Source organism: Nanorana parkeri, unplaced genomic scaffold (genome assembly GCF_000935625.1).
Source record: "Nanorana parkeri isolate BGI_ZX_2015 unplaced genomic scaffold, ASM93562v1 scaffold90, whole genome shotgun sequence".
Classification (NCBI taxonomy): domain Eukaryota; kingdom Metazoa; phylum Chordata; class Amphibia; order Anura; family Dicroglossidae; genus Nanorana; species Nanorana parkeri.
This window is the reverse complement of record NW_017306358.1, coordinates 1106087-1131867: the sequence shown is the minus strand read 5'-3', so window position 1 is coordinate 1131867 and position 25781 is coordinate 1106087. Positions and strand designations below refer to the sequence as shown.

The 25781-nt window shown below is 39.1% G+C and overlaps 1 protein-coding gene across 1 annotated transcript in view; it reads left to right on the top strand.

Moving 5' to 3' along the window:
* CPNE8 (copine 8) overlaps positions 1–25781 on the top strand; it is a 189005-nt gene that overhangs the window by 101004 nt on the left and 62220 nt on the right. Inside the window, exons 7-10 of the mRNA XM_018552507.1 lie at positions 4689–4752; positions 11531–11634; positions 15109–15213; positions 20463–20504. Coding sequence (XP_018408009.1) covers positions 4689–4752; positions 11531–11634; positions 15109–15213; positions 20463–20504 — 315 coding nt within the window. The remainder of the gene's footprint in view (positions 1–4688; positions 4753–11530; positions 11635–15108; positions 15214–20462; positions 20505–25781) is intronic.

Below are 25781 nucleotides of genomic sequence, written 5' to 3'. Positions count from 1 at the left end.
CCCAGTCACTAAAATCTAATAAAAGTTTTATGCTAATTAATTAAGCCATTAAACTGTGTCTAAGCCCAAAAAGAGAAGTGGATGCAAACATGAAGGGAAGAGTGTTATTGTAAGGACTGTCTTGTCGCAGTGATATTTTGTAACTTTGTTTAATTTATGCCACCTGTTAGGTTCTTCTCACTTTCTGTCATTAAAAAATGTTTGCACAGTTGTTGGTTATGTCATTATCATTTGCTTTAACAATAAAATGTGGGGAAAAAATCACATTAAACTAGCAGTAGGACATGACCACCAAGAATGTATCTCCAGGTTTGTTCCCTTAGCACTGTTTTAATGGTCGTTATCTGTATAATAATTTGCAGAATCCCTTCCACATACATATGACAATGCCTGAGCTTGCTGAAAGGTTGCTCAGGCTCTGGGCAATTCTATTGTTGGATGGGTGCAGGGGTTTGTATGTTCTCAAGTACAAGGAATTGGAGGAATAGCACAGAGGCTCAAGGGAATGTTTGAGGGACAGGTGTAGAGGAAGGTGCTCTGTGCTAAGAGTTTATGTTATCAGTTGTAAAGAGCATTTTCCCTCCATTGATTCTTTTTCAAGTGCCATTAATGGAATGATAATTTCCAACATATTTTACCATAGCTTCCAAGTGTACCAGATCCTGTAGGACAGCATTGGATTTTGCACACTGTACTGCAGTTTCCACACTCTGCACCCAGACCAGGAGGCTGTTCAGAGTGGCAGTGAGGTGTGTGCATTCCAGCACCTGGTGCTGCAGTTATGTTGGGACTGTCAGGCCTAATGATCTCCTGCCTGACAGTAACAGCATAGTACTAATCAGAAGGAGAGAGGCAGAGCATCAGTGTGGGAGTATGTGATGAGGTAACTAAGCACTGAACACATGTGGAAACATTGGACTTATCTTGCTTCCAATAACACCATCAATAAAGGAATTATTTTGCTCCCACTGACACCAGAGATGTAGGATATTTTTGGTCCCACATACAACAACAATAAAGGGTTTATTTTACTCCCACAGATACCAACAATAGTGTCAATACATGTAGAATAAGTCTTTTTGTTGGAGCCATAAAATAAGTAGGATAAACTAAGCGTCATGGTTGATGTCAGTGTGGCACCAATCATGGAGTCTATTTTACTTCCATTGATACCAACATATGTTCAACTGCTAACACTGATTTGGGGCTTATTTATTCTCCCACTGGCACTAACAGTGGGTCATATTTTACTCACATTGACATAAGTGATGGGACTTATTTTACTCACACTATCTCTATGGTATACCCCAAGGCCATACTTTGTCTTAACCATAGCAAGGCATAGGGGGAAAGGTGTGACACTGCCAACCATACATAATTAAGCGACACCCACTTTATTGGTCACACCCATCTTTTGTAGAAAATCGTTTCCTCTTCGGTCAGAATTATCAGCTGCCAGTTTAAAGGGAATTTCCAGTTTTAAACTTCCTATTTTCTGATAATGGGTACATTGTCCACATTTTCACACTGTGCTTGACTGAACGTTATTTTATATGTTGTGCTGCTCCTCATCCTGAGTGGCATCTGGATGGATGGACCCCTTTTGCTTACTGCAGTAGGGACAGTTCAAAAGCAGAGCGGGTATTTTTGCAATACCCCATCTGCTTATAAGAAGATGCATTCCACTTATTTTCTAAGACTCATATGCCCATGAGATGCACCTCTAATTATACTCAGCTTACTTTTCTCCCCTACCACTTTATTCTGCCTCAGGAGTAAAGAGAAGAATGCTTATGTCAGCTCCAGGTTGCTCTGTTCAGAGCTTACACAGAGCTGTTGGCTTTCTGCCTTTATATTTATCATTTGTGATACCACTGGGGCCTAGCACGTGGGTGCCCAGTCAACCAACACTGCATATTGGGAGATATATTGGCTATTTTTCTTTCCTCCAGGCAGCCAAACAGAGTGTAAGGTATGGTTAGTATAAGTGGGTTGTGGGGGAGCAAGGCACATGGTTATTTTAAACTGCTGTAGTAGGCATGATATGATCAACCTCAAGGATGCATGTAATATTGTGATCATATAGGTTTCACAATTCTAAAGAATTGTATACAAGTCCAAAATGACCCAGACCAATAAGCTAAGAGTCCAAATACTTTTAATACTGGTGTTTGTTAAGCAAGACAATACAAAACAGCCAACACGTTTTGAGGGTCCAAATGTATCCCCTTCTTCAGGGCTCCGATATTGCACAAACCTGGGAGGACTCAAAACTGCAGAATTTATGGTGATATAAGCATATGCAGTGCTGTTAAAAATAAAATGTATGCATAAGGACTTTAGGAAGGTATATGTACCAGTGTTTTCAAGGTACAGTTAATCCTTCATTATAGGAGCCGGATTGTGTATGTGACTTTATCTTTTCTTTAAAACATTTAGTGGAATATGAGTACATTCTATGGCACTCCATCTTTCAGGAAGATCAGTTCCAGGTCACTGCTTAGTGCTGTATCTGTCATTTACAGTTTTGCCATAGAAAGGCACAATTTTATTTCTCTTGTCTACATTTCCAAATGACAAGAGCTGACTCAAAAGAGATCTCACTTCAGTCAACAGCCATTATTGTCATTTCCATCGGTACCAGTTACGATAATATACATAACAAAAATATTAAAACTATGTTTACTTCTTTCAGCACCAGTGCCAAATACAACACCATATTATGTCACAATTGTGCATCTGTAATACTGTAGAATGTTGGTAATGGTTAAAAAAATAGTTTTGCATATTACATTTTTTTTTAGCGATTTAATAAATTTTCCAATTTTGTATGGTTACTTTAAAAATACTGCAAGAGTGCATTTGTGTGAGCTTGCCAAATGGAAACAGAAGGTTTGGCATTTAACCAATACCCTTTAATTACTAACTTAAGATATTAAAGCTGCAAGCTTTTGAGATGTCTTTGAACTCTTCTACTTAACTTAGCCAGTAAGGGTAACACTTAAACCCCAAACTTCCTGCATTTGCCAATGGCTAACATAATACAATACCGTTCTTCTGCCCAAAAGGAAACAGATAGATAAATGTATTGGATAGAATGGTAAGCTGAATTTATTTAGCTATAGCATAGCAATATTTCAAGTACAATATGCCTGTGATGTTAGTAATACATTTGCTGATTATTCATGAGAAAACTTCATGGCTCATCCAAATAGATTCTTCATGTCAAACGAGGGTAGGAAATTATCTGGCATTTAAACCATTTTGTGTCATTCAAAAGGCGCAATTAAATGCTCATGTAATACATAGCTTAAGGTGTGATTGTTTTCTGTTTACTAAACATAAACCTCAGTCGGGCGATGACAAGGGTTAAAGGATGTTACAGCAAGATTATGTTTTGCCAATAAGTAGTGTTGAAGGCCCTATCGCTTTTTAGGGACCATTATTATTATATTATATATATTATTATTTGAACCATCTGTCTTCCTGTCCAAAATATGTTCCTCAAAAGGAGTGTCCCTTGTCTTTTTAATTGCAATGAGCTGTGAACAAATGCCCCTTTCCTATAGTGACAAGGGCATTTGATGATAGGTAGTTTTGTGTTCCCAATATATTTTGTCCACTCTTTAGTGTGTGGAAATTAATATTTCACAATACTTTTCCTATGCTTGGCTATTTGGTCTTTCAGGTGTGCAAGCATTTTGCTAGGTTTTGAAAACCTAGACATGTAGTGTTTGCTGAAAACAAAATTTGGAAAAATGTACCACAAGTCTTACATCACTGTGTTTCTCAAACCTAGCAACACAAACATGAACTGATGCACTCATAACATCCAATGCCTAAGCAACCAGTCAGTAAATATATGGCCCCCAAAGGAGGTATTACTCCTCACAATAAGTCCTAACAGACAACTTACATCTTAGAGAACACAGATGATTCGAAAGAAGTGTGAATTAGGCCATCGGCATCAGACTGTAACAACTTCCATAAATCGAGGTGGGTGTCTGCAACACCATCTGGCAGCAACTTACTGCGCTAACATCTTAACTACACTAGATTCACAGCATCAGTTATGTCTGTTGATTTCAAGCTGCATCATTTACTTCAATTCAGACCTACAGTAAAATGCTTCAACTAACTCCTGTGTCATGTGCTTGACATTATGGTATTTGGATTATGGTAATTAGAGCTAAATGTTGATATGTGCAAGCAATATAAGCATCTGTCTAGCAGACAGAAAATGTTTGCAGTTTGTTAAAGTTGAACTAAAGTCTTCTATACTCCCCTTCTCTCCATAAAAAAAGCTCCCTTGCCCTTGATTCAATCTTCGTCAGGTGTTTTTTTGGGTTTGGCATCTTCAACCATCTTGATTGGTCGCTCGGGATAATGGAACTTCTGTGTCTACATGGGAGTAAATTCATTCCGACACCAAGGCATGCTAAAAATGCACACTGATCTGTGCTCTTGTGGCTCAGTGTGCATGTAGAAAAAACTTTGCTGGCAGGCAGGTAAGAAGCATTTATTGCAGAAGTTACATACAAAGTCTCTTCTGACATAAAAGGCTTCTGGCCAGCAATTTTTCTTTTTTAACACTAAGGCTTTTACTTGTAAATGGTTTGTGAAGATTCATAAAACTAAGAGTCTGGTGGAAGGATGTATTTATTCATTAACTTTTTTATTTTAAATAGAGGAATTCCAGGAAAGAACTGTGGAGCCATTATTGTCACTGCTGAAGAGCTGAATAATTGCAGAGTAAGTAACATCTATTTCATTTACAGGTCCCCAGGTTCTGCATATAATGACTGTACGCAAAGTAAACTTGCAGCTAGATTTGTGAAATTTTCATTTTCAATCAGGTGACGCTTGTCCTAAATTGTTAAATCTGGTGTCTTTACAGATGGAGTGATTACCATTTTATCTTGTATAACTGCTATTTATATGGAAGTTAAAGATTTTTGTGGAAATCATTGCCCCCCTCACCTTAAAAATACCCTGTGAGAGTTTATAGTAACAAATGTCACATGCTGTGCAGCTTTCTTCCCTGAAAGAAAAGAGGTCACTTGACCATCTTTGGTTTTTATTCTTCCTCTACATTGGCTTTTGGAAGGAACCCGGTGGAGCCACCACCTCACTGCAGTAACACCCACTCAATAGTGATGCACATTTAACAGACATCCTGCCTGTCTAAACTAATCCACACAGCTGTACCTACATGTGGATGCTAAAATATAGTTTGCCAGATGCTGTGTGTTATATGTGTTTGCAGTCCTGGTCACACTGCATAGCATAAGACTAAAGTCTGTACTCCCCTTTCATACTCCTTACTGCTTCTGTATAGGAGGATAATACAGCACATAATACCAGCTAATACAATGAGGAACATAACAAGTCAGATCTACTTGCGGCACGGCAAGAAATAACACTACATGTACACATAGAGAGCAACACAGCAAGTTACTATTCACTGTTAGCTCCAATTCCCAAGGAAATATAACTTATCTCAGTTTTTTTTAAATAGTTTTCGTTTTAGTCAGGGAAGATTAAACCTTTGATGCGTTTTTCTCTTTTTGTTTCACTCCATTGGCGAGACTTACCTCTATTTTCTGTCCCCAAGACACGGCAGATTGTGTGTGGAAATCTCTCCAAAGTTCTCACTAGAGCAGGTATCTTTGATGAAAGATTTCCCTTCATTTTTTTCCCTTAAAATTTTGGATTTCTCGTCACTTTCAGTCCTAGTTACAATGATCACCAGGACAAATAGAGAGGTTACATTTTCCTAGTGAGGACACAGACAACATTAACAATCTGACAGGTTTTAACCTTTCTCCACTTTATCCAAAACATTTTTTTAAATGGCTATAGGTGAACTAATGAAAAAGGAAGTCATAGGAGTTTCAAATTGCAGTAAACCTAGACTAGATATTGTATACATCTATTAGTAGGTTTAGCAAAAAGAAGCATTCACAACATATCATATTCAGTGTGCCATTATTTGTGCCATGTATTTCTAGGGTATATTTAGCAACATTAGGAAGTGTATGAATGGAAATTGATAAATGACTGGGTTGGAGGGAAATTTAGTTTGCATTATTAAGCTTCAGGTCCAGAGGGATGTGTCAGAGCAGCTGTATGCTGTAATGTATGAGAGTAACTTAAGTGAGACAATTTTGTTGTCTACTGTCTTTTTTTTGATGATTCTCCATTTGAGAGACTTTTTCAGCTTACAAGTCCCAACGTGGGGGCCTTAAATTATCTCTTTCATATAAAACAAGCAAGAGAAGGTTTCATTCTAATGCTATTCTAAGTATACTTTTTTTCACACAAGTAAAACCAGCAGTATAAATATAATTTAAAAAGACAACAAATTAAATTTAAAATCAGTCAGTTGTCATAGGGCAGTGGCTCTCCTGTGGGTCGCAGCCCCCTGTTGAGTAGGTCGCCGCATGCCTTCTGCTGCTCTAGGGGAGAGGTCCCCTCCTAGCGCAACAGTGTTAGTTCTCCTGCCGCACTGCCAGATGTTGCTGCAGCAGCTACAGCCATGGAGGAGCAGAGAGAGGGGCATGGGCAGAAAAGTTTCTGCAGTCAAACCCCCAGGGGTGTACCTGCCGCCGCTGTAGCCGGTGTGGTAGGAGAGGGGAGAGCCATGCGGGCAGGTCCTGGAAGAAACGGAGCAAAGCTGGATGATGGGGCTGTCAGTGGCTCCCCAGGTGATCGCTGTGCAGACTCTGGGATCGGACTGTCAGTGGAGAGCAACCAGAACGTTTAGAAATAGCAGATTTCTATAAAATTATTGATTATAGATCTGTGTCTACAGAGCCGTGGTTCTCAACTGGTGGGTCGGGACTTCATGACCAAGGACAAATGTGGGTCCTGATGTTGCACAGGTTGAGAACCACTGCCATAGGGGACTGTTTATAAAGGATTTATTGTGCTATTTGTCGAGTTAATGGTTTCTGGATGTTAGTTCATCTGTATCTTATAGCATTAATTGTCAGAGGATTCACTGTAGACATTTGGATTTAGTGTGATACCATTTATTGGCTAAATAAATTAATTTTAGTAAAAGCTTTTAAAATATGCTGGCCTCTTTTTCAGGTGATATTTCCTGAATCCTGATTGAAAATGCGGCGGGGTTTTTAAAAAAATGCTTGACTTTTTAATGATAGCAGTCGACTATCATTTTCAAAGAGTAGTGCGCTGTTCACCTAGAATTATTAAAGAGGATTCACCCATGGTTTTAAAAAAAAGATTTGCCGATTCACAGCAGCATAACATGTAATAGATTCCAATAACAAACATAACTTACCCATCATTTAAACAAGATTCATCCATCAGCATCCATCAGGATCCAAATACTGCATAATACAGAAATTCCAATTAAACAAGATTTACCCATCACATTTTAATGCAAACTAGATTAGCTCATTTAGCCATCTAGAAAAATGTCACCATTTTAAGCCATCATGAAATTCCCCCGCCTCTGTAACTATGGGTGCCAACCATGAAAGGCCAGTCATGCTTTATGTAGTGAGTAGAAAAGCAAGACGTCACACACCAATGGTATCAGATGACATCCAACCTTATTGAACCCGGATGTAGCACACTACCGCCCCATCTAGGACCACCCCTCTCCATCGTCTCACCCAATACAGGCTTGATCACAGATATAGGGAGAGCAGGGAGGAAAAGCTCTTTTATTAAAGGGATACATACCATATAAACATCAAGTCACAAAAAGCTACACCACGCTACCAACACATCCCATACTAATATAAAGTCAAGACAAAGATAATTGTACAGTACAAAATTCCATTGATAAAAAATCCCAAAGTCCTAAACTTTTATTGAAAATCTTCAACATGGTCTTAATGTCTTCCTTGTGTAGGGATCTTACTGCTTCAAAACAATTTCCTAAACATGCTTACATGGTTAGAAAGTAGCAAGACCTGGGAATTATCCCTGAACAATCAGACTGAACTTACATATGGGCCCAAGTGGCTAAGAGTTCACAAAATGTTTTAGCCTCATTTAAATTCTTATAAGATAATGTTAAGATGGTACGTGACACCAGACAGGATCTAAATTTGCCCCTACAGTACCATCTGCATGTTTCAGTTGATGTGTATGCTGCGGTACTATGTTCCATAATTGGCGGGAGTGCCCCAGAGTACACAAACTGTGGATTAGCGCATACAACCTTATTAGATTAATTCTTCATTGCAAATTTGTACGGAATGCATGAGAGATTCTGTTAAATGCAAAAATTTCGACTCTCACCAGAACTGAGGGAGTGCTAGTCCACCACATTTTCCTGGCTACCAGGGAGACCATAGCGAGATCGCGGCAGCAGCCTACCCTTCGTTTTGGTGAGGTTGTGACAACTGGTCTCTGGTACTATGGTCAGTGAGAAACTTACTGCTATTCTTAATGACATTCATAACAAAATTCTTAAGATTTGGTCCCCAAACCTTAGGTGGAATACCTGGGATGTTCTTGTCCAGACCACATTTTATTGACCCTTTGATTACCCATCTATGCCGTTGCAGGTTCTTCCCACCCCCCACCTTGAGAGACCCTACTCTTCTCTAACTCTCTTCCCTCTCTGTCCTCCCCCTTTTTTCTCTTCTACTTCTTTGTGATGTCCTATTCTCTCTGGTCACTCTCTTCTCCCATGCCCTTTACTTTCCTCTCCCTTGGCATTAGTTATTGCTACCGTAATGATGATGTCTCTGTGGAATTGGATGGAATATTAAAACTCCCCAAGCCCTTGATCTGCTGTGACTTATTTTTTCCTCTTAGTTTATGTTTATAAAGATCCCATTTATGTTTTAAAGCATTTTCTCAGTCTCAGTTTATAGACCTGTTACCTGATATACAAATTATTTATCTGAGATGTTACCTTTAAATGTTTTCCCAAACATCCATTGGTATCTTTCTGCTTTCTAATGTACCTTTTGTTATTTCTTTTCTTGAAAAACCTTAATAAACTGTTTGTGACAGAAAATCTTCAACATGACTACAAATATGTCAAAGCCAAACACAAATAAGAACAAATCTAATAGAGTACAAGGGCAAAGTGGATGATATAATTTTATATATCTCTCCAATTTATTTTGATCTATAAAAGATCAAGAGCTGAACCCAAAAGGCATGAAGTGTGAAGGAGAAGGGAGGGGAGGAGGGGGGATAAAAGGTGAGAGAGGGAAAAAAGAAACAATAAGAATAAAGAGGGGGTGGGAAGAAAGGAAAAAAAGAGAAAAGAAGGAAGTGAAAAAGGGGAGAGGAGGAAGGAAAAAGGGGAGGTTTAAAGTAGCAAAGTGGGAGAATGGACGGGGAAGGGAAAATGGGGAGAGAGGAGGAGGGAGATGTAAAAAAGAGTGAACAAAACCTGGAAAGAAGAAAGAGATGGAACAAACAAAAATAAAGAAAGAGATCCAGAATATATTTTTAAATCATGCATAATAGTGGGTAAGGTCCTATTCAAATGTTGAGATTTTGGATCACTAAGTTAAAGATCCAATATACTTCTCTTTTACTAAGTAAGAAAAACCTAGCACCTCCCCTAATTTTTAGCATAAGAGAATTGATAATTATCCATGAAATGGCATTCTATGTTGGTATTTTTATTGGTCATAATATTAGACAGATAGTTCATTAAACAGTTACATGACCATCTCATAGTTCTCCCAACATATTTATGGTAGGTCACACAAGAAATAGAATAAAGTACATACCTCGAGTGGCAGTGCACCAAATGTCCAATCTCAAATTAACGACCATTAACATACAACTGGACAGAAAGTGGACCCGCACTACAGTGTGCAGCCATGTACGTTGACTGAAACAAACTAGGGGATGGTACTTTTGCAATTGTGGATTCTTTCTTGGCCACAAACCAAACCCTTGGGGATAGTATGTTCTTTAACTTAAAATGTATTTATTATGGGCAAATACATGTGACCTCCTGTTTTCTTACTAAAATCTGCCCATCTGCTGCATTATACGTAAGGCTGAAAATAAATGCCATAAAATACATAGATTCCTTAAGTTCAAAACAGATTGTAATATTTTTCTAATGTATTTTGGAATTGCAAACCTAATACTTGCATACTAAAAATATCTAATGTGTGGCTATTATTCAAAATATCTTTGCATGAAATTTATTAATTTATTTATGGGGATCCATACCTTGAAGAGAAATACTCTTGTTCAGTAGGGAACAGGAATAGTTTTAAATTTACAAAAAGGTCTAAAACTAACATGTGGCGTTTCTATACTTTGAATAATTACAATTATGACGTGTTATCCATGTCAAGTAGCCATTCCTGAAAATGGGGAAATTCATTTTCCTAGCCATAAGAAAATTGCCCCATAAAAAAAATTGCATGTGCTTTCCAAAATACTTCTTGGTTGATTTTAATTAGTTTTAAGGTCTGGGGATGTAGATGTTCTGTACTTCTAAATATAATGGCCCTAAAAGGTGTTAATTAAAGAATGGAAATTTTGATTCCTTTAAAGCAAAGGATTGGACTTAAATGTTCACTCCATTTAAACGGTAACATTTAAACATCATAGAATTCATGAAAAGACCCAAATTATCTGACCAGAGCTTGTGCTTTTCATGCTTAAAGAATGGAAATTTTGATTCCTTTAAAGCAAAGGATTGGACTTAAATGTTCACTCCATTTAAACGGTAACATTTAAACATCATAGAATTGTGCTTTTCATGCTTTCAGTGTTAGTTTCAGTGTTAGTTTACAACTGGCTGTCTTGCTGGATAACCTCTCCATCTTTATTTCACGCTGACCATTTTATTTCAAATAACAGTTTACATTATGCAGGACTCAACAAGCAGGATGACTGCATAAATGGAAACACCCCTTCATCCCTATAATTAGGGGAACTTTTCCATTCCTCATTCCATTGAACAAAGTCATAGCTTCATAATCCACTCTATCACTGGTTTTAAATGTTCTTTTTCCTCTAAAGCAGACTACATTTATAAATGATACTTGGTCCCAAGTATCAGCTAGGCTGTCATTTCCATTTCTAACCGCACCCTCTCACTTCTGATGTATGCTTAGAGAAGTGACACATGGCTAGAACAAGTAGGGAGGAGAGGTCTTTAACATGTAGATTGTGACATCATAGTTTCACCCATTCTATGTTGTGCAAGATGGAAGCCTCAAATTGGGGAACTAACTAGGTTTCTGTAGAAAGACTTGAATAGATTTTTTTTACACTGGGTATACACCGGCTAGTTGTTAAACTTAATAGTTCATACTTGGCAAAAGTAAACATTGGAAATGAAAGGGTTGCTTTAAATTTCGAATCACTGGTGATCATACGTTGGTTAGTTAAACAAATACTTTTCCATAACATGGAGTGTTTTAGCCAGTGAGCTTTAAACTTGCAAACTGGCTGTTTACATCGTTCAGTACTGAACATCAGAACAAATCCGGCAAACTGGTTTACATATGCCTAATTCTGTTTTTGCCTCAATAATATATCCGTTTTTTGTCTTCATTAGGATGCTGTGTTAATGCAGTTTTGTGCCAATAAACTTGACAAGAAAGATTTTTTTGGAAAATCTGACCCCTTCCTAGTATTTTTCAGAAGCAATGAGGATGGCAGGTAAGTTATTTAATATCTGCTGCTGGTGTTCATGCTTCACTGGATCTTAATTTGAAATCCTGTCAAAGAGAGCTTGAAAAATGATGTGTTCTGTGGGCATTGCCAGGATTTACGAATAACCAATAACATAAGAAATGTTCTTTAAATATAAGCTGAAGTGTGGGAAATTTATATTGATATGAAGACATAATGTAAATTTCAAAGCTGTCTTATGGGGAAGTACAAATATGAGAGAGATAAATAGATTAATATTGCTTTTGCTGCTATGCACAAACTGAATGCAGTGTAACACACTAGATTTTGAGCAATGCTGTTTCTTTAAAGATTTCCAAAGTAACCAAATAGTAGTAGTGAAATAAAAATCCAAATTAATTTAATTTGCATCCGGAAGGAATGTGCTTTCCTTATCTAAACCTCAGTTGCGCAGGGCATTCCCCTTGGCCACATCTACTGTGTGAAAGGTAGGACATTTGCCTTTTTTTTTTTCAACCAAAGGAACTTTGTAACTACATGAGTTTCCAATTTAATTGTACCAATTAGCTGCATGTGTTTACTTGACTTGTAAAAAATATTGAAAATCCAGTCTTAAACAAATAGAAAAACAACCTATTCTCTTTAAAATTGCTGCATTCAGAATCATCTTTTCTTACTTTAATGGACAATACTATTTCCAAATACTTTTTCTGAAAGAGCCATGCAGAACATTTTTGGTATAGAGATTGGTTGATGCACCTAATACTCCAGCTGTTGTCACTTAGATGTTTGTACAGAGATATACTGATTACAAGTTTAAGAAAACTGCATAGAATGTGGTTTTATGTTGCCCATACTAACAAGATTATTCACAAAAGGGTGAAGAGTTTGTTGAAGGCAGGAGAAGTGAACAATCTAGGACAGGGCTAGCCAAACTCCGGCCCTCCAGCTGGGGTGAAACTACAAATCCCATGATGCATCTATTTCCGGGAGTCATGTCTGTGGCTGTGAGAATCTCGCAATGCCTCATGGGATTTGTAGTTCCACCACAGCTGGAGGGCCGGAGTTTGGCTACCCCTAATCTAGGACAACATAGCTGAACTGGAAAGTGAGCTGAATTTGCGAATGTTTCCTAAATAGGCTATTTTGGCCTAGATAGTTCTCTTCTGCTGCCTTCTCCAAACTCTTCACCCTTTTGGGAATAGACCTGTAAGTATTTGCTGCTTTTTAGACTTCATGAGCCTTTTAACAACTTGGGAGTCAGACTAAACCATGAGAATTACTCTACACCTCATAAAAGCTTCTTGACAACCAAACTATACTTTGTACCAGTGGTTCTCAACCTGTGTAACCTCAGGACCCACATTTGTCCTTGGTCATTAAGTCACAACCCAAGTGGCACTGCAATGGAGCTTGCGTTACCTTAATGCATGGTAGGTGCGATTGCGTGGTGCAGTTTAACACACTGTTTGAATGGGCCCTCAAAAACACTGACATACATACATCAGGGGTGTACAGGCTAAGTTAAGTGTACAGTGTGGAGCCGCCGCTTGTTTTCAGGTGATCTGATCATTTATCAGATCACTTGAATTAAACGAGAAGCGATTCTGTCCACACACACACACACACACACACCCCCCCCCTGTGGTTTTCGGGATCCCCCGCTCCTCTGGCGAACCCGAGACCACGGAACATGAGCTCTGTGTTATCACTGAGACCGTGGCGCTGTAATCACAGCGCCACCTGTCTCAGCTGTCAGGAACTACACAGAACATCAGTTCTGTGTTGGAGGGCAGGTTCCATAAAGAGAACCTGTAACCTCCAAACTATCACTTAGAGGATTTTAAATCCCCATGTGATAGGAATACAATTAGGTGGGGGTAAAAAAGTTATAAAAAAGTAAAAAATAAATAATTATATTTTAAAAAAAGTGACAATGTAAAAAATAAAATAAAAAAATGAAAACCAACCTTGATGCCCCCGCCATCTGCATGCAAATAAACGCACGCATAGGACATTGTGTGTGTGAGTTGAGTGCTGCCACCTTTTCACTGTGCCATATTGTGGTAGCGAGGCAGCAGAACTCTCTCACACGCACAATGTGCATTAAAGGGCAAGTTCACTTTCCCAGGTAATATGGGAAAATGGATTTACCCGATCAAATCTGGCCCCCGTCTCTCCCAAAAAACCCCACCCCCCGGCTATACTTACCTTTCGGCAAACAGTCCTTACCCTCCGCCGTTACAGGTGTACTGTCCTTACCCCGTACTGTGCATCGCAGTCTTGCCCTATGCATTTTGAATGTCGCTCGCAAATTGCAAGCACTCATTGGTCAGCGTGGTCTGGGGACCACGCTGACCAATGAGAAGCGCTATTTAGCACAGACAATACAGTTTTGATTAGGGATGCACAGGTACAGAGTATTTGGGCAAGTACTTGTACTCTTTTAGCCCTTGGACAAGTAGTTTTTTGAAAAATGTCCACACCCCTGATACATACACAGACACAATCTCACACACTCACATTCTCAAACACACATACACAATCCCAAAAATGTTGCATTTACGAGAACTGGAGTGGATCCTTAGCCTGGGGTCCAGTGTTGGCTGCTGTGCTGTGACGGAGCTCCAGCCATATGTGAATTGCTTGTGCTGCTCCTTTGTGCACCCTGTAGAGGTGCCAGGAGCCAGAATATGACGTCACTCCGGTCCAGGCACCTCTACAGGACATGTGAGGGAGCTGTAATCAATGCACGTATGGATGGAGCTCCCCCGCGGCCATAGCCCCATCCCATCGCTCCTCAAGCTGACACTCGGTGTCAGGCAGCATATTTTGAATGGCTGCTCAGCAGGAGAACTAACAGTGCAGCGCTAGTGGGAGGCTGAGAAGCCTCTCGCATAGAAAAGTGGAAGGCATGCCGCGACCCACTTTTGGGTCATGACCCACCAGTTGAGAACCAAGGCTTTATACCAGGGGTGCCCACAAGGTCGATCGTGATCACTGGTAGATCGCACTGTCCTCTCCTTACGAGCAGTGAGGGGAGAGAGAGGCGCCGGCTGTCAGATCCTGGCCGAGCGTCTCTCTCTCTCCTCACCGCTCTCTGTCAGATCCTGGCCGAGCGTCTCTCTCTCTCCTCACCGCTCTGCATTAGTTCTGTGACAGCATCTCCGCCCTCCACCGCCGCCGGTTCCTTCACTTCGTCTCGGATCCCCGCTGGGGAGAGCAGCTGGGATCCAGAGAAGCGGCGGGAGGAGAGGACATGGCGATCTACCAGTGATCGCTATGCGATCGACTGGTAGATCGCGATCGACCTTGTGGGCACCCCTGCTTTAGAATATGTATTTTAGATAAGAGGCAACATATCAATCATTTCATGTCTTTGCAAAGTATTGTGCCATATATAAAAATTGGATGGTTTTAACTAGATTCAGTTTTTATACTAAGAGATGACTTTTTAACATTTAACACTTGACATTTAATTCCAATGATTATCTTTTTCAGCTTTACAATTTGCCACAAGACAGAAGTAGTAAAGAACACATTAAACCCAGTCTGGCAGGCATTTAAGATTCCAGTCAGAGCTTTGTGCAATGGGGATTTTGACAGGTAAGACACTGACACATTCTGATCTTTTACCAATTTGTAACGGCTGTATTGTGATATTTTCAGTTCTAGTGTTGTGAAAAGAATTCCATTAAGAAAATTCTAGAACATTTAACAAATATAAGGAAAGGGCAAATGTCCTGAAAGTATGTTAACACAAAGCACAAACACTTCCAGAGACTCTTCCCATAAAAATTAGAAATTTGGTATTCCGTTAAAGAAAAATGATATAAAACATGAGTTTATCATCTTTATTTGACAAATGTTTAAAATAATGTGATTTGAGGGTTATTCCCAAAGCTGCCAAAGGCAGCCAAGTGAATAACCCAGCCGAAGTGAAGTGAAGCCGAATGCTGTTCAGCTTTTCACTTCTGGCTTGTACAGCTGATTTCAGCTGTAGAAAGAGTGCAGAGGGACTTCGACTCAGCCGATCCAACATCTGGATTAGCTGGGCCGAATCTCCGGCAGCTCAATCGCTGCAGGTTCACCCCTATTCTCATAGTGAATATATTCGGCTCGGCTATTCTGCTCGGTAACTCCGTGGTACCGAGCAGAATAAAAAATAAGTGAAAATAGTGTATATAAAAAAAGGTTGAAAAATAATTTTTAAAATGATCAAAAATAGGAAAAGTAAAAAATAAATAAAGATATTTTAAAGAAGAAAAAAAAAACAAAATGGGTGAAGCTAGCAGTGCCAGCTAGCTCCGCCCAACTGTTTCCTATTGGCCGGCACCTGCTACAGTCTTCCAATGAATAACAATGAAACAATGAATAACAACTGGGCGGAGCCGACCGTGACGCCATGGCCGCCTCAACCCAGTTGTTATTGTTTAATGACAGATCAGCGTCCCGAGGACGCTGATCTGTCATTACAACTGGGCGGAGAGAGCCGTGAGATCACCGTCTTCCGCCCTGCTTCGGCTCTGGCTGAGCCGCTCGGCCGCCTTCGACTGCTGTAGGGCTATAGTGAATAGCCCGTACAGCAGCCCTTCGGTTCGACTGAACCCTGAAGAGACTGAACCCTGAAGAGAGCCGAAGAATCAGCCAAAGCTACGGCTGTATCCTTTGGATCAATAGTGAATAACCCCCTTGATGCTACTCTGTAAAGCTTGATGTACTTTCTACAACAAAGGCCAGCACTAACTGTATGCCTATAAATTATGGAGAAAAGTATTCTTGAACATAATATATAAATAAAATACATGAAAACCACTACAAGTTCTATTTAAACCAAGCCTATTCTTGGAGTAAAACTACTCAGGTGAGATCAGTACTAAATAGCAGGAACTACAGGGTGCTTAATCAATACCTGCTTTGTAAGAAAAAAAAAAAGCCCCCTGGGTGCTGTCACAGTCCCCAAAGTACCCTGGTTTCTGGAGGATAATAAAAACAAGTCCATGTTCTCCCCCTCTCATAGTGCAACACTGAGTGACATAGTGCCACACTTCCACACTTGGTCTTTGTCAGGTCAAACCTGGAAACTTGCATAAGCCTATGCAGATACCAACACATCAGTAGAGTCAAAAGCTACAAAAGGAGCTACAAAAGAACTTCTAGTGGCACCTGAAATAACCTTTTCCCCCACATAACCTTGTAGTGCCTTCTAATTAATGGTCAGGTAACCTAGTTATATGTATTGCCCATACAGATACACTTTAAAGTGTGCCAGCCACATATAATGATGTAATGTTGTAAAGCAGATTGCAAAAAAATCCCGTTTACAGCTAAGATTCAAATTACTGCTGCCAAATCAGTGTTTTTTACATATAGTATGGACAGTTCAGATTTTAGTTTTAAAGGCCACATTGAATGTAGTAATGCTTAGTAACAATGCTCAGAAGAAGATCATTTTTTCTTAGAGGAAAAATTTTACTAACAGTTTCTAATTAGTGAGTTGCTACATGCCAAAGTACCATTTTGGTGGTGATATATTCCTTTTACACAACATTATAATGTTTTTAAATCAACATATTTTAAACAGAATATTTAGTCTTAACACTTTGAAGATAATATGTAAATGATATCAGGTTGTTGGAAATAATGTAATTCTTGTGTTAATGTTTTTGGGTACAGCCATGTTTGCACAATATACATATAGGCTCTGGTTTATACTTTGCTGTTTTTCATAAGGGTTATGCTTTACTGCTTTTTCTCATAATGCAAGTCTGCCAACTCATTAAAAACAAGAATAATTTATCAAAATTGGAGCAGACAATCTGGAGCAGTTGTCCATAGTAACCAGTCAGCTTCCCTCTTTCATTTTGTATGGGTAACTACTCCAGATTTTGTCTGCTCCAGTTTTGATAAATGCTCCCCATCCCCCAATATTCTTATTGCTGATATCTTATCTAATCAGTTGTTAAAGGTAAACTGTCAGAAGAGAATAATGGAGGCTGCCATCATTGCCATACTCTCTAGGCTGTCATGCTGAAGCTTTGACTTCAATGCAGTCTGAATCACTAACCCAGAACAAGTATAGAGATAAAGAATTCTAACTTCTTTTCTGACACTCATTTACAGCATGCTTATCCTAGGTCAGTAACTCAAATTAACAAGTACTGTATTCCTGTATTACAATGCTGATGTTATAACTGGATAGTATATACTGTGCTAGGGATGTTCAGATACCAGTGCCGATCCCGATGCGGGTCTATATGTAGCAGTCCATCAGTGCTTGTTTTTTCTGGAATTAAAGTTAAAGGAGAACTATGAGGTGAGTGCGTTTCACTCATCCTCATAGTTATAGCTGACCTGTGACAATGAGACTGTCACAGGTCGGCTCAGTAGACCGGGAAGTGAGCGAACACATAGCGGTGTTTGCTCACTTCTCGATCCTGTCACGGCTCTCTGCCGTGACAGGGGAGGGACTCGATTCCCCCTTCCCCGCTCCGATCCTCCAGTGCTGACTGGCGGAATGGACGGGGGCGAGTACAGCTGGCTCTGCCTCTAGATAGGCAGAGCCAGCTGTCACTCACGCAGCTGGGCGGATCCAGACATAATTGTCGGGATCCGCTTCAGCTGCGTCGTCTCAGTATACCGCGAGCTGTGGCTCGCGGTATACTGAGCTTTGGGTGACGGGAGGACGCTAGTTTGTGTCCTCCCATTACCCTAAGGAGAACTATGGGGAAAAGCCCTAACCCCATAGTTGTCCTTTAATAACTTGCTCTGTTTATTTAAAATTAGCTGATGTGGCTTGTAGCCATTTCATACACAATAATTTGACTTTTTGGGACAGCCGATTCCAGATTACTATATGTTTCTGCCACAAGTGCCACATTTTAAATATATACTTGCTGCAACATTTTTAATAACAGGATCTTAAAGTGATCCTGGCTATTGCTATCCATCTAGAAGTACCTAAATGCATAGAGAATGTTGTAAATGCTTTATTGTTTCCTTTCTTATATTACAGCTCTGTAGCAATCCCTAGATAACAGCTGTGAGAATTAAGTTTAGGCACTTGTGTTCCAGCATTGTTTATAAACGTTGACTGGTAGCAGGACATTTTAAACATACTCCTGGCTGCTTTAGGAGCCGGGAGTGTGCTTAAATTTCATAGGCCGCCTGATTACTTCCACCACCCCACCTGAAGGTGCCATCCCCCATCTTCGCTGGACTGCCCCTGCCATGTATCCAAGGCTACACAGGTCTTTCTGTGGGCCCGGGACAGGCATGGTGGGTGGAGCAAAGAAAGGTGCACCTATTTACTGATCTGCCCTCAAGTCAAGTGAATGAATGCAGAAGCAATAAGGATGTCATCACTTCTGGGTACAGAGCTAATCAAGCATGATCTAATAGACCCCTGATGTCTCCTTAAAGAGGACTGGCCATTTCTACTATGCTACCACATAAGGGGTTAAGTGTAAAAAAAAGTTTTACAAAATTAAAGCGACATGAAAAAAAAATGATTATTTTTAAAACTCCCAAAGCCACACACATGCATGTGTAAATGTGAGTGGCATGCATCTACATCCAGAAATTGAGATTGTGCCTCATGTTAGTGAAAGCAAGAACTCTAGAGCCATTTTTCACTATTAATTTTAAACTGATAACCAGAAAAGGTTTCTAAAGTGTCACCAATGGACAGTTTTGAATACCAATGTTTGTTGCCGTTTCACATGTGCATTCAATTTTAAGGCATGTTTGCTATCTATTTATTGTGTAACCTCATTTTGTGCATTTGACCTAAAATGGGTATTATATTGTAATTGTGTACACTAAAATTAACTTTAGTGTATTTTTACAGAAAATGTGGGTTTTGATAAAGAGTTGCATACATTTTCAGGCCTCAAATGTGCATTTTATCATGTGTACACAAAATGTAAAAATGGCTCTGGTAGTGAAGTGGCTAAAAATGGACTTTACCTCCTTTTTCTTGAGCATTCTTCATCCATTCTTTTTCCATTGGCTGGATTTACTGATTTTTTTATTGGTTAACTTCAGGCAGTAGAGGAAAAATTATAATTTCAGCCAATCTGGAAAAGAGCGATGATTTTATAAGGACATACTAAATGGCGACAAAGATTGCACACGGGCCTTTTGAAGGTAAAATAGATTTTTACAGAGTTTTCACAACTGCTGTCTAGGGATTACTAGAGAGCTATGACATGAGAGAAATAAAGAGCATACATAAAGAGCTTACAAATCCCTCTATACACGTGTAATGTTAGATGGTTTAGCAAGAGTAATGGCACAGTTTACTTTAAATGTAGTCCATTCTGGGGCCAGCTCTAATGGAATTTTATTATGTTGTTAAATATGGATGTGAATAGTGAAGTGAACCTGTGTGTATGTCATACATAAACACAGTAAAACCTCACATTTTCAAAAAAATATTACTAGATGTGTGAAGTGGACATGTAAAGAGAATGTATAATGTTTTGTTTATATTTTTCTTATTTATTTTGTATTGGACTAAATAAAATGTTTTAATTCCTTTCTAGTCAGATGATATTGTGTGATTAGCAGGTCTATTCACTAAAAGGGGAAGATTTTTATCCATTGCAACTTTATTTTTTTAAATTATGGTGTGTTAATAGATGTGTTTTCATTAAACAAGACGCTACAAATGAAAAGAAAAATCTGTGTTTTATTCTGAATGATTCATTGCCTTAGCTATAGAATTTAATCTGTATGTATTAGTTAATAGATACTATAGATAGGAACACATTGTGATATCACTCATCATCATTGTCTGAATACTATATTCATTTCACATTGTGTAATGCATTTTCATTTATTTTTGTTGACAGAACAATTAAAATAGAAGTGTACGATTGGGATAGAGATGGAAGGTATAGTAGCAGCTGTTTATTCATTAATAGCAGACCTTTATTCATATGCTTAATTAACGCTGTTTCTTTACGGAAAAGTTCCTTCTATGCCAGTCATGTGACTAAAACCTTAAATGTAGTCATATGATCTATGCTAAAGGAGGTGAACACCAAATCTAAATAATCAGAGATTCCATCTTTAATTTATTACAAGACTGTTAACATAGCTTTAAAGCTCCAGGTATAAATATATCCCCTGGCCACTCAAGCCAACCATGTGACCCTTTGTGTTTTCATAGCAAAGAAGAAGTTGCTCATCATAGAGGCAGTACAGGACCTGGAAGATTACTGTAAAGCATTGCATTAGCATCAACCACTACAGTGTTTTACAGAATCTCTCTGGCCCTTCCAGGTATAAAATATGTATATTAACATTGGGCCAAGCTGGACCAAGGTAAGCATACATAAAGCTGCATAACTGGAGTTCAGCATGTTAACATTTGAGCATAGATTCTCAATAAGTGGGTAATGTGTGTTCAAATAAAATATTTAAGATAGAATGTCTGTCTTGTTTATCTATCTATCTATCTATCTATCTATCTATCTATCTATCTATCTATCTACCTATCTATCGTCTCCCTATCTACCTTGCTATCTCTTAGGCCTCTTTCACACTGGCCGATCAGGAGAGGATACATCAACAGATCCTTTCCTGATCAGAGCGGCACAGATCGGATGTCACTGCTGTGACAGCCGTGTCCATACAGTTTTTTCCTCCATCTTGTGATGGAGGAAAAAACTGAAAGTGCCAGAGCCCACCCAAGTCTACGGGGAATCTGATGTAAATGGCATGCGTCCATTTACATCAGATTACTTCCGGTCCGGCAAGATCTAAACAGACGCTCATCAGTTTAAACCCGGCTGCCCATAGACTTCCATAGAGCGTCCGATCGGGTCCGGTTTTAAAACTGACAGGCGGAACTGATCGGACCGTTCATGTGAAAGGGGCCTTAGACTTTGCAAACTAAAACTGAAAAAATTAAATCAAAACAATATGCTATAATAAGAAATGTTTCCAATATATATAATTTTACACATAAACAGTGACACATTAAAAGAAAGGAATATTATGGAGAGCAGATCCACAATAGTCATGTCACTGTAAATTAAACTACTTTTTTTTATAGTAGCCATGTCCACCTCTTTGAATAGACACACTGCTTTCCTAATTTTCAGGGTGGAATCCCATATTTTAAAAGTTTACCCTTGATTTGTGCTCTTAATAATTCTGTGTTTTTCAACCTGATCACCAATAAAGAACTCATACATTTTAGGCTATTGTAGACTTTCATACGTCAGCAGTCTTTTTTTAATGCAGAGAAACATTCAGTACGAATGTAGTATTTTATAAGCCACTTAGGTTTATATATTGACATTAGCATTTTATGGGATCCTTTGTCACTTTAGACAATATTGGGTCGGGTAAACATATTTATTATTTATATTAAATAGTTTAGAAAATATTGGTAACTATGAATATTTTATCGAATAGATTATTTTGAACTACAACTGGCTAATCATTACATTACGAAAATGTTTAACTATGTTTTATACACCTAATTAGGGATGCACAGATACTTTTCGAGTACCAGTGCAGATACTTGGCATTTTCATGAGAACTACCAGGGTTGCAGCTGGGACCTAGCTCTGGCGCTCCACCACTGTCCTGAAATCATTAGTCTGTATTGTTTTAGAAAAACTGTCACATGACAATAAACAAAAATGTATCAGTACTCGTACTTGTAAGTACTCGGCAAGTATCAGTACTCGTACTCGCAAAACTGGTATCTGTGCATCCCTTTATTTACATTTATAAAAACAAAATTATACATTATGACAGAGATGTACAAATCCCGGGAGCTCCGTGTGCTCCTTACAAATGACAGCGGCCTCCTAATTTTTGAACTTTTCTCTAGTCTAGTCTTGGAGCTGGAAAGTATCGGTACATGTACTCGTACTTGTACCGAGTACTGTACTTGGTATCTGTGCAACCCTACACCTAATCATTTTTAATAAAGCATGGCATGTACTGTACATTTCATTGCGCTTTCAGTGCTGTGAATATCAATCTATCAGCAGGAACTGAAATTGTATTTTAAAAACAACACCAATAAACACTTGTTTGCAAGTTTAGGTCAGCATTTTTTTATAGGATGCAGAATTATCTTAGTGAAACCTATCCATCTTGGTTTGGAACATAAATGAATGTGTACACAAAAGGTGAACAGCTGTTGGCTCTGCAGAGTTTGCATCTTTGGTTAAATTGCTGATCAGAAGTCAGTTCTTGTAAAGCAAAAATGCTTTTTCCCGCAGCACCTTGTATATATTATCAAGTATCTGAAAGTGCTAAGAAAGGCATTGGCACCAGTCTTTTAGATTGGTGGAATGAATACAAATTACACAAGGTTTAGAGGTTGCTTCTGTACAGAACAATGCAAATGTCTGAAATCCGCAAAATGGGTTACTGAACTCTTGTTCTACTGCAACACAATGTATCACTTATTGTTAACACTGATTGGCATAAATCCAAATTGATATTAAATTAGGTTAAATGTATGTTATTACTTAAATGTAGTTTCTGCTACAAATCAGGGTTAATTTACTAAATGTCTAGAGCATGTTTACTTTGCAAAGGGGATTTTCACTTAGCTTAGTAAATGTGGTGAAAATTGACTTTGCAACGAATACCCAATCACATGCAAGAGAAATTAAAAAACAGTAGTTAGCCTACACATGATTGGATGATGGAAGTCAGCAGAACTTCACATCATTCACTAAACTAAGAAAAAATTCCCTTGCAATGTGAGAATTCACTTTGCCAAGGGAACAGCCTATTTGCCTTTATATAATTAACCCTAGTGCTCTGCCTTCCTGATTCTTGTATTTCACTACATGTCTACTAGACAGGGTACATCAGATATTTTAGTCTCTGATGTCATAAAACACTATGCTCCTGGTAGCCACGTTACATGTGAACTAACCAATTGGATCTGAATATTAGTACGCATATCCTAGGGGGTCAGCTAATCATTGAGTGTTTGTAACCGCTCTCCATCCTGACTCCTTCAGCTGGCACAGGATGCAGAGCTGGGGGTGTGAGGGAGGAGAGCTCAGCCTCCTGTTTCAGCTGACAGCTGTCTCCTCCCCACTCTCCATCCTGAGTCTCTGCCTGTCACAGGAGTCCAAACGGGGCAGTGCGGGAGGGGAGCTCGGCCTCCTGTGACATGCTTGACAGTGCTCTCCTTGCCCTGCTCGGCCTCCTGAAGGTTTCTCTCCTCCCTGCTGGATGCTGCTCTATGTCAGAGGGGACACAGTGCAGTGCCCAGTGGGAAGGAGAGAAACTTTGGATGCACCGCAATGTTAGGCGAAAAATTGTACTTTCAGCATTACTGGAAGTGCACCGGCTTACTAACATTTTGTCACTTTAGCATCAGGACAGTTAGGTCTCATCATAAATCTAGGTCTGTTTACGTTATGGTGTGCTCCTATGAAATCCACTAAGCAGAAGATGATTGTTCTCAGTAAAGACGATGTTTGAAAGGTCTGATTAGTTTCAGATGAATAGTAACCCCCCCTGCATGTGGCCAGCTTTAAATTACAACAGCATGTGTTCTTACACTACTATGCATAAGTGCTGATAGGTCTTCTGACAGCGGATTAGTGGATATGTCATCTTAAGTGTTGCTTCTTTTAGCAACATTTCTGATAAAGAGACAGGCAATGTGCAATCTGCTAGGTTCTTTGTGATATCAAAAGAAAGGATCAGTTATGGAGGAAGAGTCTCTATAAAGTAAATCTGTCATGAGGGAAATATAATGGCTGCAGTTGCTGACCTACTGACAATGCTTGAATATTAACCCACCAACTTCTGTCACTGACCCAGACCATGTGCAGGTCAGGAAAGTTGTGGAAAGGTCAAAGATCCTTGATCAATGATTTTAAGTATTGATGCCAGAGTATCAGCATGACAGTCACGAAACTAGCAATGGCGGGCTCCATGTTTTCCTATTACAGGTTTCCTTTTAAAAAAAATACTTTTTTATTGCAGAGATGTACAAAGATGCAAAGCCTATGCTTGGCTTTTTCCAGAACAATTTTTTATTCAGCAAATCATTTATTGCCAGCCCTCTCATCTACTGACCTTACTAGCATTATACATTTGCATTACCTGATCAAATAGAATATAACATAATAGTCTGAATATATTTATAATCTGCCATGAAATCTTACATTAGAGATTATAAGCATTACAGAGCACATTTCTGTTAACTTAAGGAAGGCAAATCACAGTTAAGCTTAGAGTGTGTTTGTACTCCGACACTAACTTGTGTTATGTTAATCTATCCTGGATGTATAAATTAAGGAAAATACAAGGGCTTAATATATTATTGGAGAATATACTACACCATGCTCCCTCCAGGCCTGCTTGTATATCCACATACCTAGGCATTTGGTTACTTGTTTCCCGATGAAGGCGGAAATTGGTGCAGATTGGCTAGTCCTTCTGTTTTGCAAACTATAACCAGACTAAGCTAAAACTAAACTTGTGTGTGTGTTAGGAGCTCTGATGAGAGCTTGGAGTAGCATTATCAATGTGAAAGATAAATGTTGAAACTCGCATGTTACCTTTAATTTAGTCATACCAGCAATACCGCTTTATAGGAAACCTGTATAGAGACATATGTAGGCTGAATTTGCAGACCGCCTCTTTTAAAGATGTTAGTTGCCTGGCATTGATGATGATCTGCTGACTTCTAATAATGTCACTGTTGTAAAAAAAAAAAGGTAAGCAGAGCCTGAGTTCTGATTTCACTGGCTTAATGCCTGCTCTGAGTCTGTGGGGGAGATTTACTAACCTAAACACACGCACGCACCAGGTGCGTGTGATTTTCACACAGCAAAACGTATTTATCAACCAAAAAGTCTCTAAAAGCATATTTCCAATAATGCCATACATGGAAAAATCATGCACATGATGCATATATAACGCTGCTTCACATTTTAGACAAAAATGGTTAGCTCATGCATTTACATTCCTGCATTCATCAACGCAAGCAACCCAACATAGAGCTAATTTACACAACATCACCTTGCAATTCATGCTTGGCTGTGCACAACACACCTGCTGGGTGTGTACACACTACAAAGGTGTTTAGATTCCACCCATAGATCATGCTGGGAGGGAACACACTACAGAGGTGTATACATGTTCGTGGTGTGTTTATAAGGTTAGTAAAT